Source organism: Oncorhynchus mykiss, chromosome 3, assembly GCF_013265735.2.
Source record: "Oncorhynchus mykiss isolate Arlee chromosome 3, USDA_OmykA_1.1, whole genome shotgun sequence".
Lineage (NCBI taxonomy): Eukaryota > Metazoa > Chordata > Actinopteri > Salmoniformes > Salmonidae > Oncorhynchus > Oncorhynchus mykiss.
In genome coordinates this window covers 66,863,557-66,878,580 of record NC_048567.1, presented here as the reverse complement: position 1 = coordinate 66,878,580, position 15,024 = coordinate 66,863,557, and the positions used below count along the sequence as shown (strand labels likewise).

The 15,024-nt window shown below is 44.2% G+C and overlaps 1 protein-coding gene across 1 annotated transcript in view; it reads right to left on the bottom strand.

Annotated features, from left to right (window-relative positions):
- Window positions 1-14,463, bottom strand: part of LOC110520435 (immunoglobulin superfamily member 3) — a 133,392-nt gene extending 118,929 nt beyond the window's left edge. The window contains exon 1 of the mRNA XM_021597754.2: window positions 13,511-14,463. Coding sequence (XP_021453429.1) covers window positions 13,511-13,550 — 40 coding nt within the window. The 5' untranslated portion in view covers window positions 13,551-14,463. The remainder of the gene's footprint in view (window positions 1-13,510) is intronic.
- Window positions 14,464-15,024: the final 561 nt, after the last annotated feature.

Genomic DNA, 15,024 nt, shown 5'->3' with positions numbered 1-15,024 from the left:
GTCTCCTTGGGCCGGCTTACATGGCACCAGCCTTGCGCACGGTGTCCCCGGTTCTCCTCCTTACAGGTGCTCCCGCCTGTCCAGTGCTGCCAGAGCCTTCCTCCTCTCCGGCGCTGCCGGAGTCTCCCGCCTCTCCGGCGCTACCGGAGCCTTCCTCCTCTCCGGCGCTGCCGGAGTCTCCCACCTGTCCAGAGCTGCCGGAGCCCCTCTGCCCAGAGCTGCCGGAGCCCCTCTGCCCAGAGGCGCCGGAGCCCCTCTGCCCAGAGCTGCCGGAGCCCCTCTGCCCAGAGCTGCCGGAGCCCCTCTGCCCAGAGCTGCCGGAGCCCCTCTGCCCAGAGGCGCCGGAGCCCCTCTGCCCAGAGGCGCCGGAGCCCCTCAGCCCAGAGGCGCCGGAGCCCCTCAGCCCAGAGGCGCCAGAGCCCCTCAGCCCAGAGGCGCCAGAGCCCCTCTGTCCTGAGCAGCTGCCCCTCTGTCCCGATCAGCTGCCCCTCTGTCCTGAGCAGCTGCCCCTCTGTCCCGAGCTGCCCCTCAGTCCAGTGGGTTCATTAAGTAGGGTCGCCGTGGCTAGGAGGCCACGGAAGCGGACAAGGTGGGGGACTAAGGCTATGGTGAAGTGGGGGCCACGTCCAGCACCAGATCCGCCACCGCGGATGCCCACCCAGACCCTCCCCTATAGGTTCAGGTTTTGCGGCCGGAGTCCGCACATTGGGGGGGGGGGGGGGGGGTACTGTCACACCCTGACCATAGTTTGCTTTGTATGTTTCTATGTTTTGGTTGGTCAGGGTGTGATCTGAGTGGGCATTCTATGTTGGATGTCTTGTTTGTCTATTTCTATGTCTGGCCTGATATGGTTCTCAATCAGAGGCAGGTGTTAGTCATTGTCTCTGATTGGGAACCATATTTAGGTAGCCTGGGTTTCACTGTGTGTTTGTGGATGATTGTTCCTGTCTCTGTGTTTGCACCAGATAGGACTGTTTAGGTTTTCGCACATTTATTGGTTTGTTAGTTATTTCACGTATAGTTCCTTTATTAAAGAACATGAATAACCACCATGCTGCATTTTGGTCCGCCTCTCTTTCCCCAGAAGAAAACCGTTACAGTGAGTTAGGTAGTGTAGCAAACAACCAAAGATTGCAAGACTAAGAGGTGAAAGTAGTAGCCTACAATGAAGAAAAACACCAGGTAAAAATATATATTCTAATCTGACTTTGAAAGTGTCCAGATAAAAATATTTTTGAAATATTTTAGAATTATGATGCTTACCCAGACACTTGTCTAAATTGATGGTTCATGGGAAATAAATGCTACAACCAAGCCCCAGACACATCTAGCTAATTGTATGGGTCACTATGGTCTAGACATGTACACATGTTCATGAAATACAATAGATGGCCATAATCACCCCCAACACACATGGCTAACTTGATGGGTCATGTAATCATTCTCTTGTGAAGTGACTCTTTTGTTTAGACATATAGCTAGCTAGCTAGCTAGCTAAACAATGAAACATAATCCTAACCCATAGCTACAGTACAAACGGATTGTCATAGCCAGCCACTATGCATGAAATGCTTGAGTATGAATCTGCAGGTAGCTAAAGCTAACCAACTGTGTTCATTAGGCTTTAACTAGCAATGCAAATGGATTTCTGAGATGCGAACAATATTACTACACAGATCGCATACACGTAATGTTAGCTAGCGAGCCAGAAAGCTAACATTCGCTAGCCAGCTAACATTCACTAGCCAGCTAACAGTACACTTCAACATGCAATGAAAACAAAACAAAAACATTTTAAATTAATATCTGAAAACATAGCTAGACTTCCCCGTATACATGGATTAACACTTCACGGCAGCGTGTCTTTACCGTTTGGTTTGTCGCTAGCTACAGCTTGTTTGCCCCATTGTTGTGTCAAGTCAATCCGATTCACACTGACCTTGTGCATAAAGTAGTCCATCACAACTTTTTCCCACTGGTCTTCACCTGCAAAATTCTGGGCAGCAATGCTATCGAGAGCAGTAGCAACACTTTTACAGATCTCCATGGCTAATTTTATGTCTTTAAAAAAGCTGCGGTAACAAAGATTATCGACACATACTGAGCAGCTCATGTTTTAGACAGAAACGTGCGACATGGCAGCCCAATCTGAAGTAATCTCTCGGCATGTCCAGCCCATCCATTATCTCAGCCAATCATGACTAGCGGGAAAGTTTCTGACTTTTTCTGTGGCTAAATCAACTAGGTTTGTAATTTAACAACTGTATTTACAGTTGGCATAGAAGTTTGTTATTAAGGCACATGAAAGTTCACAGGCTCCAGAAGGAATTTATGCCAAAAAACACATACAAAAATAAAATAACAAAATAAATAAAACTTTCATATGCTTCTCCTGTGAAGTAGTGATGTGTGACATGCGCATAGCTTCTTGAAACGGGTCACATATTATAACATTTTGTGACGTTTCTGTTACTTTTGGGCTTTTTTTCATTGAGAAATACCGCACCAAACATCTTAGTTAGATGTAAAATTGCGTGACTAAGATCTCATCAACAAAAACATCTGAATTAAAGACATTTCTTGAGTCATCTTTAATTCTGACTATTTTGAAGAAGTGTATACTGGTTACGGGCATCTCAAAATGGACAAACAGTACTATTGCAGCTTTTTCTCATTTTTCAAGAGAAGGGAGTACGCGAGCGCACTCATTCGATTCTCTAGCCGCAAGCCGAACTGAAGCATGCTTTACACTGCTTTAGATCTTATCTGAGTAAGGGTACCTCAGTCAAACACATCTATGTCTTATTATACTTTTTGGGGACCAACAATGGATTCCCATTCAAAAAACTATTTCCCTAACCCTTAAAACTAACCATAACTCTAACCATAACCCCAATTCTAACCCTAAAATAGTATTTTTACAATTGAGGACTAACTAAAATGTCCTCACTTCTCTGAATTGTAGTTGGTTTACTATTCTTGTGGTGACTTCTGGTGCTAACAAGTATAGTAAAATGTGCACACACACACACCTAAACACATTTATGTTTACTGTAAAATATCTAGGTCTACAATCACAACTATAAAACCACCAACAGCTGTTTTGGAAATCTGGTAAGCAATTATTTTATTTTCATTATTATTATTCATTTATTTTAAAACAACTATTTGACCAACGTCTGTTTTCTTTCTTTCTGTGAGCTCAATACATACATTGCACAGCTTCTCTAGAGATAAATCCTGAACTGTGCAACAGGCCAATATTCTAAATAGTTTAGAGCAGAAAACGTGGCAATGAACTACAATGACCATAATCCATTGCGCTCTACTTCTCTTGTTCTTTTACGCCTGCTACCTTAGGTTATTGTGGGGTAGACATGGAGGGAACAGACAGAAGAATTCGCTATTAAAAGGGAGAGAGAGCAGTTGCTTCACAAGGTCTCTCTCTATCTGGTATTCAGCAGTCATAAAAGTATGCCTCATTTACTTTGAAGAACTACTAAAATAGTGATATTGTCAGACAGCATAGGCAGCAGCTCTATAGAGATGAGATGACTTGAAATTAAAAAGTCATTAAATAAACAAATGTAAAGAACAACTGAAATATTTTATTAAAGTAATGTTAATAAATTATGTTTACTAAGTTATAAGCAATAATGGGCAGTCACTACCATCATAGGACTTTTAATAATTGTTTTATTCTGCATTCAATCAACCCGTTCAATCAACCCACATAATGCAGAATAATCTAAACCAAAATCGAAAACCGTGATAATTTTTTAATAATCGAAACTAACTCAAAAAGCACTTATCGCTCAGCACAAAACTCTGGTGGTCAGCTCTAAGGTCAAAGAGTTAATGACCTCCATTATGAGGTGCTGCTATACAGAGTTCACCACTACAGAAACTAACAGACCACAGTACAGAGTTACTCCATCCAGAGAAAAACAACAGATGCTGCAGACAAGCACCTGATTCATTTAAGCAGGACGTCCCTAAGGAGTTTAAAAATAACACAGCAGGCTATTTTCCAACTTGTCTTTAACGTGTCCGGGGAATGAATGCTAAATTGTGTGAAGAGAGCAGCACCAGTTTTTTTGCTGTGTAACAGCAGATCGCCGTGCTCTTGTAAAACTGATTGTTAAAACTGGCACTTAAACTATATGAGGCTATAAACATGCAGGAAAACTTACATCCGGAGGCTGCCTTTCTTGTTGCCAGCGATTTTAATTCCGTGTCATTAAGACATGTGATGCCCAACTTCCATCAGCATCAGTCTCCACAGGGGTGATAAAGTCCTAGACCACTGTCACTCTACCCAGCAGCAAGCATACAAGGCCCTCCCTCGTCCAACATTCGGCAAATCTGATCCTGACCATACAAGCAGAAGCTCAAAACAGGATGTACCCGTGACTCGCTCCATTGAGAAATGGTTATGCTACTGGACTGCTTTGCTAGCACTGAATGGAATTCGTTCCGCCGATAACGTCGACAAGCTAACCACCTCCGTCACCAGCTTCATAAGGAAATGCATCCGCGACATTGTCCCAACAGGGAAGGTTCGCCGCTTTGCCAATAAAAAGACATGGATTAACACAGAGGTTTTCGCAAAGCTTATGGACAGGGCTAACACATACAGCGAACAATTACAAGAAGTCCCACTATGACCTCCACAGAGTTATCAAACGAGCAAAAGGACAATATAGGAATAAGGTGGATTCATTTTACACAGGCTCTGACGCCAGCTGCAAGTAGCTGGGGCTACAGTCCATTACGAATTACAAAAGGAAGACCAAACCGTGATCTGCCCAACGATTCCCCTCTTCCAGACGAACTCAATGCATTTCATGCATGCTTCGACAGTAACTCCGTACAGTGCGTGAGTGCCCCCACCGACCCAGAGGACTGGGTGATTTCACTCTCCGAGGCTGATGTGAGTAAGGTCTTTAATCAGGTCAATACACGCAAGGCTGCAGGGCCGGACGGTATTGTAGGGAGTGTTATCAGAGCATGCACAGAATAGATGGCAGCCACATTCCTGGTCATTTTCAACCTCTCCTTGTTCCAGTCTGTAATCCCCATGCCTTAAAATGACTACCATCATTCCTGTTTACATGAACTCTACGGATTCATGACACAATGACTACCGCCCTGTAGCTGGCTATGGCACACATCCACTCAATCATCTCAGACCCACTCCAATTTGTATACCGCCCCAACAGATCCATAGACGACACAATCTCAATTGCACTCCACACTACCCTCACCCACCTAGATAGGAATTACTCTGTGAGAATGGTGTTCATTGACTACAGCTCTGCGTTCAACACCATTGTCCACTCCAAGCGCACCACCGAGCTAGGGACCCTGGGACTGAACACCTCCCTCTGTAACTGGATCCTGGACTTCCTGATGGGCCGACCCCACGTGTTGAGAGTAGGCAATGTCACTTCTGCCATGCTGGCCCTCAACATGGGGGCTCAACAGGGGTGTGTGCTTAGTTCCCTCCTGTAGTCCCTGTTCTGCCACAACTGCGTGGCCACGCATAACTCCTCATTAAAGGTCCCCAAGAACACAGTGGCCTCCATTGTTCTTAAATTGAAGAAGTTTGGAACCACCAAGACTCTTCTTAGAGCTGGCTGCCCAGCCAAACTGAGCAATTAGGGGAGAAGGGCCTTGGTCAGGGTGGTGATGGTCACTCTGACAGAGCTCCAGAGTTCCTCTGTGGAGATGGGAGAACCTTGCAGAAGGACAACCATCTGTGCAGCACTCCAACAAACAGGCCTTTATGGTATAGTGGCCAGACAGAAGCCACTCCTCAGTGAAAGGCACATGACTGGCCCAGCCAGAGCCCGGACTTGAACCTGATCTAACATCTCTGGAGATACCTGAAAATAGCTGTGCAGCAACGCTCCCCATCCAACCTGATAGAGCTTGTGAGTATCTGCAGAGAAGAATGGGAGAAACTCCCCAAATACAGGTGTGCCAAGCTTGTAGCGTCATACCTAAGACTCAAGGCTGTAATAGCTGCCAAAGATGTTTCAACAAAGTACTTACGTAAATGTGATATTTCTGTTTATTTTTTAATAAATGAGCAAAAATGTATAAAAAGTCTAGGGGTCTGAATTGTTTCCAAAGGCACTGTCTCTACCTCTATCACTCCTGTATCACTCCAGTATCTCAGCACATTGTAAATATCTTATTGGAACAGACCCTGTATATAGCTTCTTACTTTCTTGTGTTCTTCTTATTTCTATTTCTGGTTTTGTTCTACCTTGTAATTTTACGTGCTACATTGATATTGATTATTGCATTGTTGGGTTTGGAGCTTGCAAGAGATATTTCACTATACTTGTGCACATGACAATAACACTGTCCAGTCAAAGGAGTGTGTGACGGGGTGGAAGTTAACAGTAAGGTAGGGACATTCCGCTGCTAACTCTGCATTACATGATCCCATTAAGCCCTGAGGGCAGCTGGAACATGACCTCTGCTCTGGCTGCGAGCACAACAAATGCCAACACACAAACCCTTGTCTGTGAATCCTTATCCTCAAAGGAAACAAACTATCCAAGCACTGACTGAGGCAGGTCATGGATCTGATTTCCACTTGTCCAAACTTCTATTGTCCCAGTCTATTGATCCTTGACCAATCACAAGGCTCTCCTCTCCCTCAGCCCGAAGCAGACGAATGACCTATCAATGACTTGTATCTCTGAATAGTGAGGAGTTGGGTATTACCATACAGGTAGAGCACAGTAACTGACTTCATTGGCCAGCCTTTTGTTTGTCGTTGTCTTCAGGGAAACAAGCCTCCAGATAGGGGAAACATATACATTCACTACTCTGCACATTGCACACACCACACACACACACACACACACAAGCCTCCAGGCATATTTTCAAAATAAAACATTAAAGCAAAGTCAAAGACTTCAATATCAGAAATATCCTAAAAACATGCAGACACACTCATCCCAGCCAGGCTTATGTAGACTGCAAACAGATGTATTGCCAGAGACATGGTGAGTGATTTCATTACAGGCAGTTAGGGCTGGGCGATATATCCTCTTTTAAGGTATACCAGTATGGATCCACCTACTGGTGGGAGTCATTCCATGTAATTTCAGCAAGCCATGCTTCAACCCAACTCTCCTTGAATAGTCCAACAAGTGGCAGCTCTCTGAGAGGACTATCCCTATGATGCAATTCTCATATAAAGACTGGTACAAGTCCAAAACGTTGATGGAGAAATGGGACAACAATGTTGGGACATCCCTAACAAAATAATACATTGCATGTCAGTCTTGTTTTTTTATGTCTCTGTATGCATTGTGATTAGTGATATTTACCATTAAACCTGACGCAACCCAATAAAATAAAAAAAACACTATACAGTGTGTGTTTGGGAGTTTTACCATTGAAGCCATGAGAACTGCTGTAGCCTAATAGGTTTGCTTGTTCACCAGGAATGGTTAAACAGCAACTAATCCAGACCTTTTTTAAGGGAATAAACCATACACAAAGTGTTGTAACTTTAATATGTTACAGAGTTAATGTTTAAATTTATTCTTTGAACTGTATCTAAAGATATTTCTTTAGATTTATTTGCATATGTAATTGTATTGGGTTGTGTTGAATTACGCTTTTTGACTGCAAGTCCCAGAATGCCCTGCGAGAGGAATGAGTGATAACGTGCCAATTATGTGCAGGTGCTAGTGATTGTGGCTGACTTTCCGACAGCATCTTACCTGCATTGCTCTGTACCAAAACAATTGTTGTTAAATGTAACGTAAACAAGTATTCTTACTAAAAATAAGCTTTCGTATCAAACCCGACGTCCCGAGTCATTCATTTGAAGTTTGTTTTAGATTAACTAAGGGGCCGTTTTCATGGACACTGATTAAGCGCAAGAGAAGGACAAACTGAATTGCTGTCACAGCTTGGTAAGGTTACATTCTTTTATTTTTTAAATGTCGCCAACAAAATAATAAACAACAAAACAAATGTGCAGCTCTGTAAGGCTATACATGTCACGAACAAAGACAACCCACAAATGAGAAAAGGAAAAAGGGCTGCCTAAGTATGATTCCCAATCAGAGACAATGATAGACAGCTGTCCCTGATTGAGAATCATACCCGGCCAAAAACAAAGAACCAGAAAGCATAGACCTTCCCACCTGAGTCACACCCTGACCAAACAAACATAGAGAATAAAAGGAGCAGGCACAGGGCTCACCAGGCTAGGGGGGACATACTGGAGGCCTGGTTCTTGGAGCAGGCACAGGACTAACCAGGCTGGGGAGACATACTGGAGGCCTGGTCCGTGGAGCTGGCACAGGTCGAACCGGGCTGTGGGGGAGCACTGGAGATCTGGTGCTTAAAGCTGGCACCACTCGTCCTGTCTGAATGCCCACTTTGGCCCGACACGTGCGGAGCGCAGGCACAGGAAGCACTGGGCTGTGATAGCACACCGGAGACACAGTGTGCAGAGCCGGCGCAGGATACCCTGGGCCGAAGAGGCGCACCGGAAACCAGGAGTGCTGTGCTGGCACAATCCGTCCTCGCTGGATTCCCACTCTAGCACAACACATGTGGAGAGCTGGCTCAGAGCGCACCGGGCTGTGAACACGCACTGGAGACACCGTGCACTTCACCGCATAACACGGTGCCTGACCAGTACCACACTCCCTACCGTGAGCACGGGAAGTTAGCTCCGCCAACCTCCCCATGTGCCCCCCCAAAAAATGTTTTGGAGTGGCTTCCCGGTCTTCCTTGCTTGTCCTGACATCACCTCCTCCCAGGTCCATGATGTCCTCCACTCTGTCTTCCCCTCCTGGCCACGCTGCTTGAGAATAAAATGATCTCTACGGTCAGGGCGTGACAATTGCTTTCATGGAGGACTTGCTTGAATTGTGAGGATGACCACACAATTTATTTTCACCATGAGCCAAATCTACTACTTGTTTTCAACCCAAAGTTGTGATCTGTTTAAAACAAATCAGAATGGAGAAAGCCCACTAAAACCAAATTAAATTGGTTGCCATCCTCATTACATTTTAGTCATTTAGAAAACGCTCTTATTCAGAGCAACTTACAGGAGAACTTAGGACACATCAACAAATTTCTTACCTAGTCAGCTCAGGGGTTCAAACCAGCGACCTTTCAGTTATTGGTCCAACGTTCTTATCCGCTAGGCTACCTGCTGCCCTCCCATAAAAAACATTTAAAACTTGTATTATTCAGAAACATCAAAATATTGTGATATGGCAGGCACAGGTCTGTTACGTTTATGGGGAGTCAATTAACCTCTTTGGGCTAGGGGGCAGTATTTAGACGTCTGGATGACAAGCGTGCCCAAAGTAAACTGCCTGTTACTCAGGATATGCATATAATTGGTGGGGAGAACAAGTATTTGATAACCTGCAAAATCAGCAGTGTTTCCTACTTACAAAGCATGTCTGTAATTTTTATCATAGGTAGATTTTGTTTAGATCATAGGTAGATTTTTAAGTAATTTATTTATTATATTACTATTTAGTATTTGATACATCAGAAAAGCAGAACTTAATATTTGGTACAGAAACCTTTGTTTGCAATTACCGAGATCATACGTTTCCTGTAGTTCTTGACCAGGTTTGCACACACTGCAGCAGGGATTTTGGCCCACTCCTCCATACAGACCTTCTCCAGATCCTTCAGGTTTCGGAGCTGTCGCTGGGCAATGCGGACTTTCAGCTCCCTCCAAAGATTTTCCATTGGGTTCAGGTCTGGAGATTGGCTAGGCCACTCCAGGACCTTGAGATGCTTCTTACGGAGCCACTCCTTAGTTGCCCTGGCTGTGTGTTTCGGGTCGTTGTCATGCTGGAAGACCCAGCCACGACCCATCTTTAATGCTCTTACTGAGAGAAGGAGGTTGTTGGCCAAGATCTCGCGATACATGGCCCCATTCATCCTCCCCTCAATACGGTGCAGTCGCCCTTTGTAGTAAAGCATCCCCAAAGAATGATGTTTCCACCTCCATGCTTCATGGTTGTTCTTGGGGTTGTACTCATCCTTCTTCTTCCTCCAAACACGGCGAGTGGCGTTTAGACCAAAAAGCTCTATTTTTGTCTCATCAGACCACATGACCTTCTCCCATTCCTCCTCTGGATCATCCAGATGGTCATTGGCAAACTTCAGACGGGCCTGGACATGCGCTGGCTTGAGCAGGGGGACCTTGCGTGCGCTGCAGGATTTTAATCCATGACGACGTAGTATGTTACTAATGGTTTTCTTTGAGACTGTGGTCCCAGCTCTCTTCAGGTCATTGACCAGGTCCTGCTGTGTAGTTCTGGGCTGATCCCTCACCTTCCTCGTGATCATTGTTCCTAGGCCGTCATTGAAAATAAGAATTTGTTCTTAACTGACTTGCCTAGTTAAATAAAGGTAAAATTGAAAAAAAAATTGATGCCCCACGAGGTGAGATCTTGCATGGAGCCCCAGACCGAGGGTGATTGACCGTCATCTTGAACTTCTTCCATTTTAGAATAATTGCACCAACAGTTGTTGCCTTCTCACCAAGCTGCTTGCCTATTGTCCTGTGGCCCATCCCAGCCTTGTGCAGGTCTACAATTGTATCCCTGATGTCCTTACACAGCCCTCTGGTCTTGGCCATTGTGGAGAGGTTGGAGTCTGTTTGATTGAGTGTGTGGACAGGTGTCTGTGAGAGCCGGAATTCTTACTGGTTGGTAGGTGATTAAATACCTGTCATGCAATAAAATGCTAATTAATTACTTCAAAATCATACAATGTGATTTTCTGGATGTTTGTTTTAGATTCCGTCTCTCACAGTTGAAGTGTACCCATGATAAAAAAATTACAGGCCTCTACATGCTTTGTAAGTAGGAAAACTTGCAAAATCGGCAGTGTATCAAATACTTGTTCTCCCCACTGTATGTGAGAGTGGATTCTCGGCCCTTACATGCATGAAAACTAAATACAGGCACAGACTGTGTGTGGAAAATGATTTAAAACTGAGATTCTACAACCTAACCTTGCACAGTTATGTGCATCCTTTCAAGCACACCCTTCTCATTAACCTGTGGTGAGTTATTCACAATTGTTGATGAACAAATAAGGTTTAAATGTAAGATGGCTAAATAAAGAGAACAATTATTGATTGTTATTATTTGTGCCCTGGTACTATAAGAGATCTTTGTGACAAAAACTCACTCATTCTTGTGTTTAATAAATGTATCATATAGTGTGTGTTGTGGAGGCTTACAATGACAGCAGAAAACAACATTTGAGAGTGTGCTGACCCTGGTGCTGGAGGGGGTACGCAGCTGAAGGTTGAATGTTTGAAGGGGTACGGGACTATAAAAGTTTGGGAACCACTGCTCTAACCCATTCAATGTCCTCCAAATCGCAGGGGTCTGTTTTCACCACACACACATCCGTCCCGTCCCCCCGGCAGCATTAACATACCTCCCATCTAGGAACAGAGCAGCCATCTGGTGTTTGTTTGGGGAAGACCACTCTGTCTGTATGTGTGTGTGTGTGTGTGTGTGTGTGTGTGTGTGTGTACAGTACTAGTCAGAAGTTTGGGCACACCTACTCATTCAAGGGTTTTTCTTTATTATTTTCTACATTGTTGAATAATAGTGAAGACATTACAACTACAAAATAACACAGATAGAATCATGTAGTAAAAAAGTGTTAAACAAATAAAAATATATTTTACATTCTTCAAAGTAGCCACCCTTTGCCTTGATGACAGCTTTGCACACTCTTGGCATTCTCTCAACCAGCTTCACCTGGAATGCTTTTCCAACAGTCCTGAAGGAGTTCCCACATAAGCTGAGCACTTGTTGGCTGCTTTACCTTCACTCTGCGGTCCCACTCATCCCAAACCATCTCAATTGGGTTGAGGTCAGGTGATTGTGGAGGCCAGGTCATCTGATGCAGCACTCCATCACTCTCCTTTACACAGCCTTACACAGCCTGGATGTGTATTGGGGCATTGTCCTGTTAAAAAACAAATGATAGTTCCACTAAGCACAAACTAGATGGGCTGGCGTATCGCTGCAGAATACTGTGGTAGCCATGCTGGTTAAGTGTGCCTTGAATTCTAAATAAATAACAGACACTGTCACCAGTAAAGCACCTCCTCCATTCTTCACGGTGGGAACTGCGTCTCACAAAGACACGGCGGTTGGAACGAAAAAATCATAATTTGGACTCGTCAAACCAAAGGACAGATTTCCACCGGTCTAATGTCCATTGCTCGTGTTTCTTGGTCAAAGCAAGTCTCTTCTTATTATTGGTGTCTTTTAGTAGTGGTTTATTTGCAGCAATTCGACCATGAAGGCCTGATTCACGCAGTCTTCTCTGAACAGTTGATGTTGAGATGTGTCTGTTACTTGAACTCTGCAAAGCATTTTTTGGGGCTGCAATTGGAGGTGCAGTTAACTCTAACAAACTTATACTCTGCAGCAGAGGTAACTCTGGGTCTTGTTTTCCTGTGGCGGTCCTCATGAGAGCCAGTTTCATCAAAGTGCTTGATGGTTTTTGCGACTGCACTTGAAGAAACTTTCAAAGTTCTTGAAATTATCCGGATGGACTGACCTTCATGTCTTAAAGTAATGATGGACTGTTGTTCTCTCTGCTTATTTGAGCTGTTTTTGCCAAAATATGGACTTGGTCTTTTACCAAATTTAGCTATCTTCTATATACCACCCCTACCTTGTCACAACACAACTGATTGGCTCTAACACATTAAGAAGAATAAAGAATAAAGAATAAATTCCACAAATTAACTTTTAACAAGGCACACCTGGTAATTGAAATGCATTCCAGGTGGCTACCTCATGAAGCTGGTTAAGAGAATGCCAAGAGTGTGCAAAGCTGTCAGAAATGCAAATGGTGGCTACTTTGAAGAATCTCAAATATATTTGCATTTGTTTAACACTTTTTTGATTCCATATGTGTTACTTCATAGTTTATGTCTTCACTATTATTCTACAATGTAGAAAAAATGAAAAATAAAGAAAAAACCTGGAATGAGCAGGTGTGTCCAAACTTTTGACTGGTACTGTCATATGTGTGTGTGTGTAGGCTATGCTACAGTATGTGTCTGAAAGAGTATGTAATTTGTTTGACAGAGAGATAATAGCAGTGGCCCAGGGTGTTATGCAAAGTGAAAAATGGAAGGTGGTTACACATAGTAATAAGGGGATGTGGTCTCTGTTATCCAACTCATCCACAAACACAGCTGTTCAAATGCATCTGTTATTAGTGACAAATACAATGCCCTCTCCCAGGGACTCCTAATGAGGTGGTACTAGCACACTCACTCCTACAAACACAAACACACACACACACACACACACAGTGTTGGGATCTGTCGTGCAGGTGTGCTATGACTCAGGAGTGGTAGTCTGAAAACTCGCTCTGTTTTTTAATAAACGGACGCTGAGAAAGATTGCAATGTGTCCAATGTAAGAAATGGGGCACAGGAGTGACTTACCAAGCAGCGCACATGCAATAAGGAGCGTGTGGATGCCCATTGTCTCCCGTTTCTCCCTCTCCGCAGAAACCGTTCCTATAATCCGTTTGGAGGCGCAAAACTTCGGTCTATTGAAGGGGAAATGAGGGGTCTGCGGCCGACTCGGTATCCGGCGTCGGGCAGCTCTGGTACACCCCGAGGATCGAAGCTTCTGGGCTGGCTTGAGAGTAAAATCCCCTCCACCTACTGCCTATGGGATGCCCTCACCTATCTCCCGTATCCTGCTCTGGGATGCGGGGCTCGGTATACTCGGGTGTCGCTTGTCTCTACTATCGCCTTCAGCGATTTCTCATATTGTCAATGAAATGCGCCCATAAAAGACGCCTAGGCGACCCAGCCCATTCTCCCTTGCGGAGGCGCTTCGCTGTAGGATGACAAACCACCTCAGCAGGGAGTCCTGAGTCCAGCGTTGTGTGTGTATGTCTTGCGTTCGTGGTGCGCAATTTAGAAATTAGCCAACATCATGATGTTCGGATCAATACGAAAAATCTGTATGCAAAGTCCTTTGGTGAGAAAGTAAATCAATACTTCCTCCGGCGGCAATAGCTCTACCCAAACGTATGCAGGTCGTGCACACTCCACGGCTGCTCCAGTAAAATCAATCTCCCTTCACTGCTCTGCTAGGAGAAAAAGTCGATGGGCGGGCGCTGTCGCCGCAGAGCACGCAGTGCAATATTACATAGGAAGGACCTCCGCACGAATTCGTCAATAGGTCGAGTCCATCGCAAGTTAACCACACTACTTATTGTATTAGCTACGTGTTTATAATAGTCACAGAAATGTCTATTCCCGTTGATCAGAGAGTTGAGTGTTGTGCATCGCCTACACAATGTGCTGTTCGGGCACAAATACAGTATATTGATACATCCACACCGGCGAAAATAGCCTCAAACGTCACACGTGTTTCTGATCAATACCTTAGAATAACGGTACTCAGTTGCTGCTCATCAACGGCTCCGAGTCAAGTCTCTTTGCAAGTTCAGTCAAAGTCAATGAAAGTCTTTTGGAATATTCCCACGGTTTATTCCATGTAGTTCATTCTCTAGTTGGAAGAATAGACTTTGAGAGAAGCAGTTTTGTATTCCTTGCAAACGAACCAGCGTGCCACACAATCCCACACCAGGTACCTTCTACAATTCACACAATAAGGACTGACACCGACTTGAAGACCCACTCAATTGGTCAAAAGGCATGGCTTAATCGATTCTTTTTTTCCCAATCACTCCCTAAATGAAAATGTCTAAATGTTTTCATTTGCAGTTCAATTGGATTGAGCATAAACGTGTTATGGGCATGGGATATTACATGCCCCCTTTTATTGAGTAATATGATACCATTAATAATAGTCTTGACATTTAATTGATAGCATGTGTTTTTACTTTTACATTTCTCTCTCCATCTATCTCCAAAACATACAGAGCCATGGATGAATCCCATGAACTGAGAATGAACACAAAGCTTCATGATTTCTATAA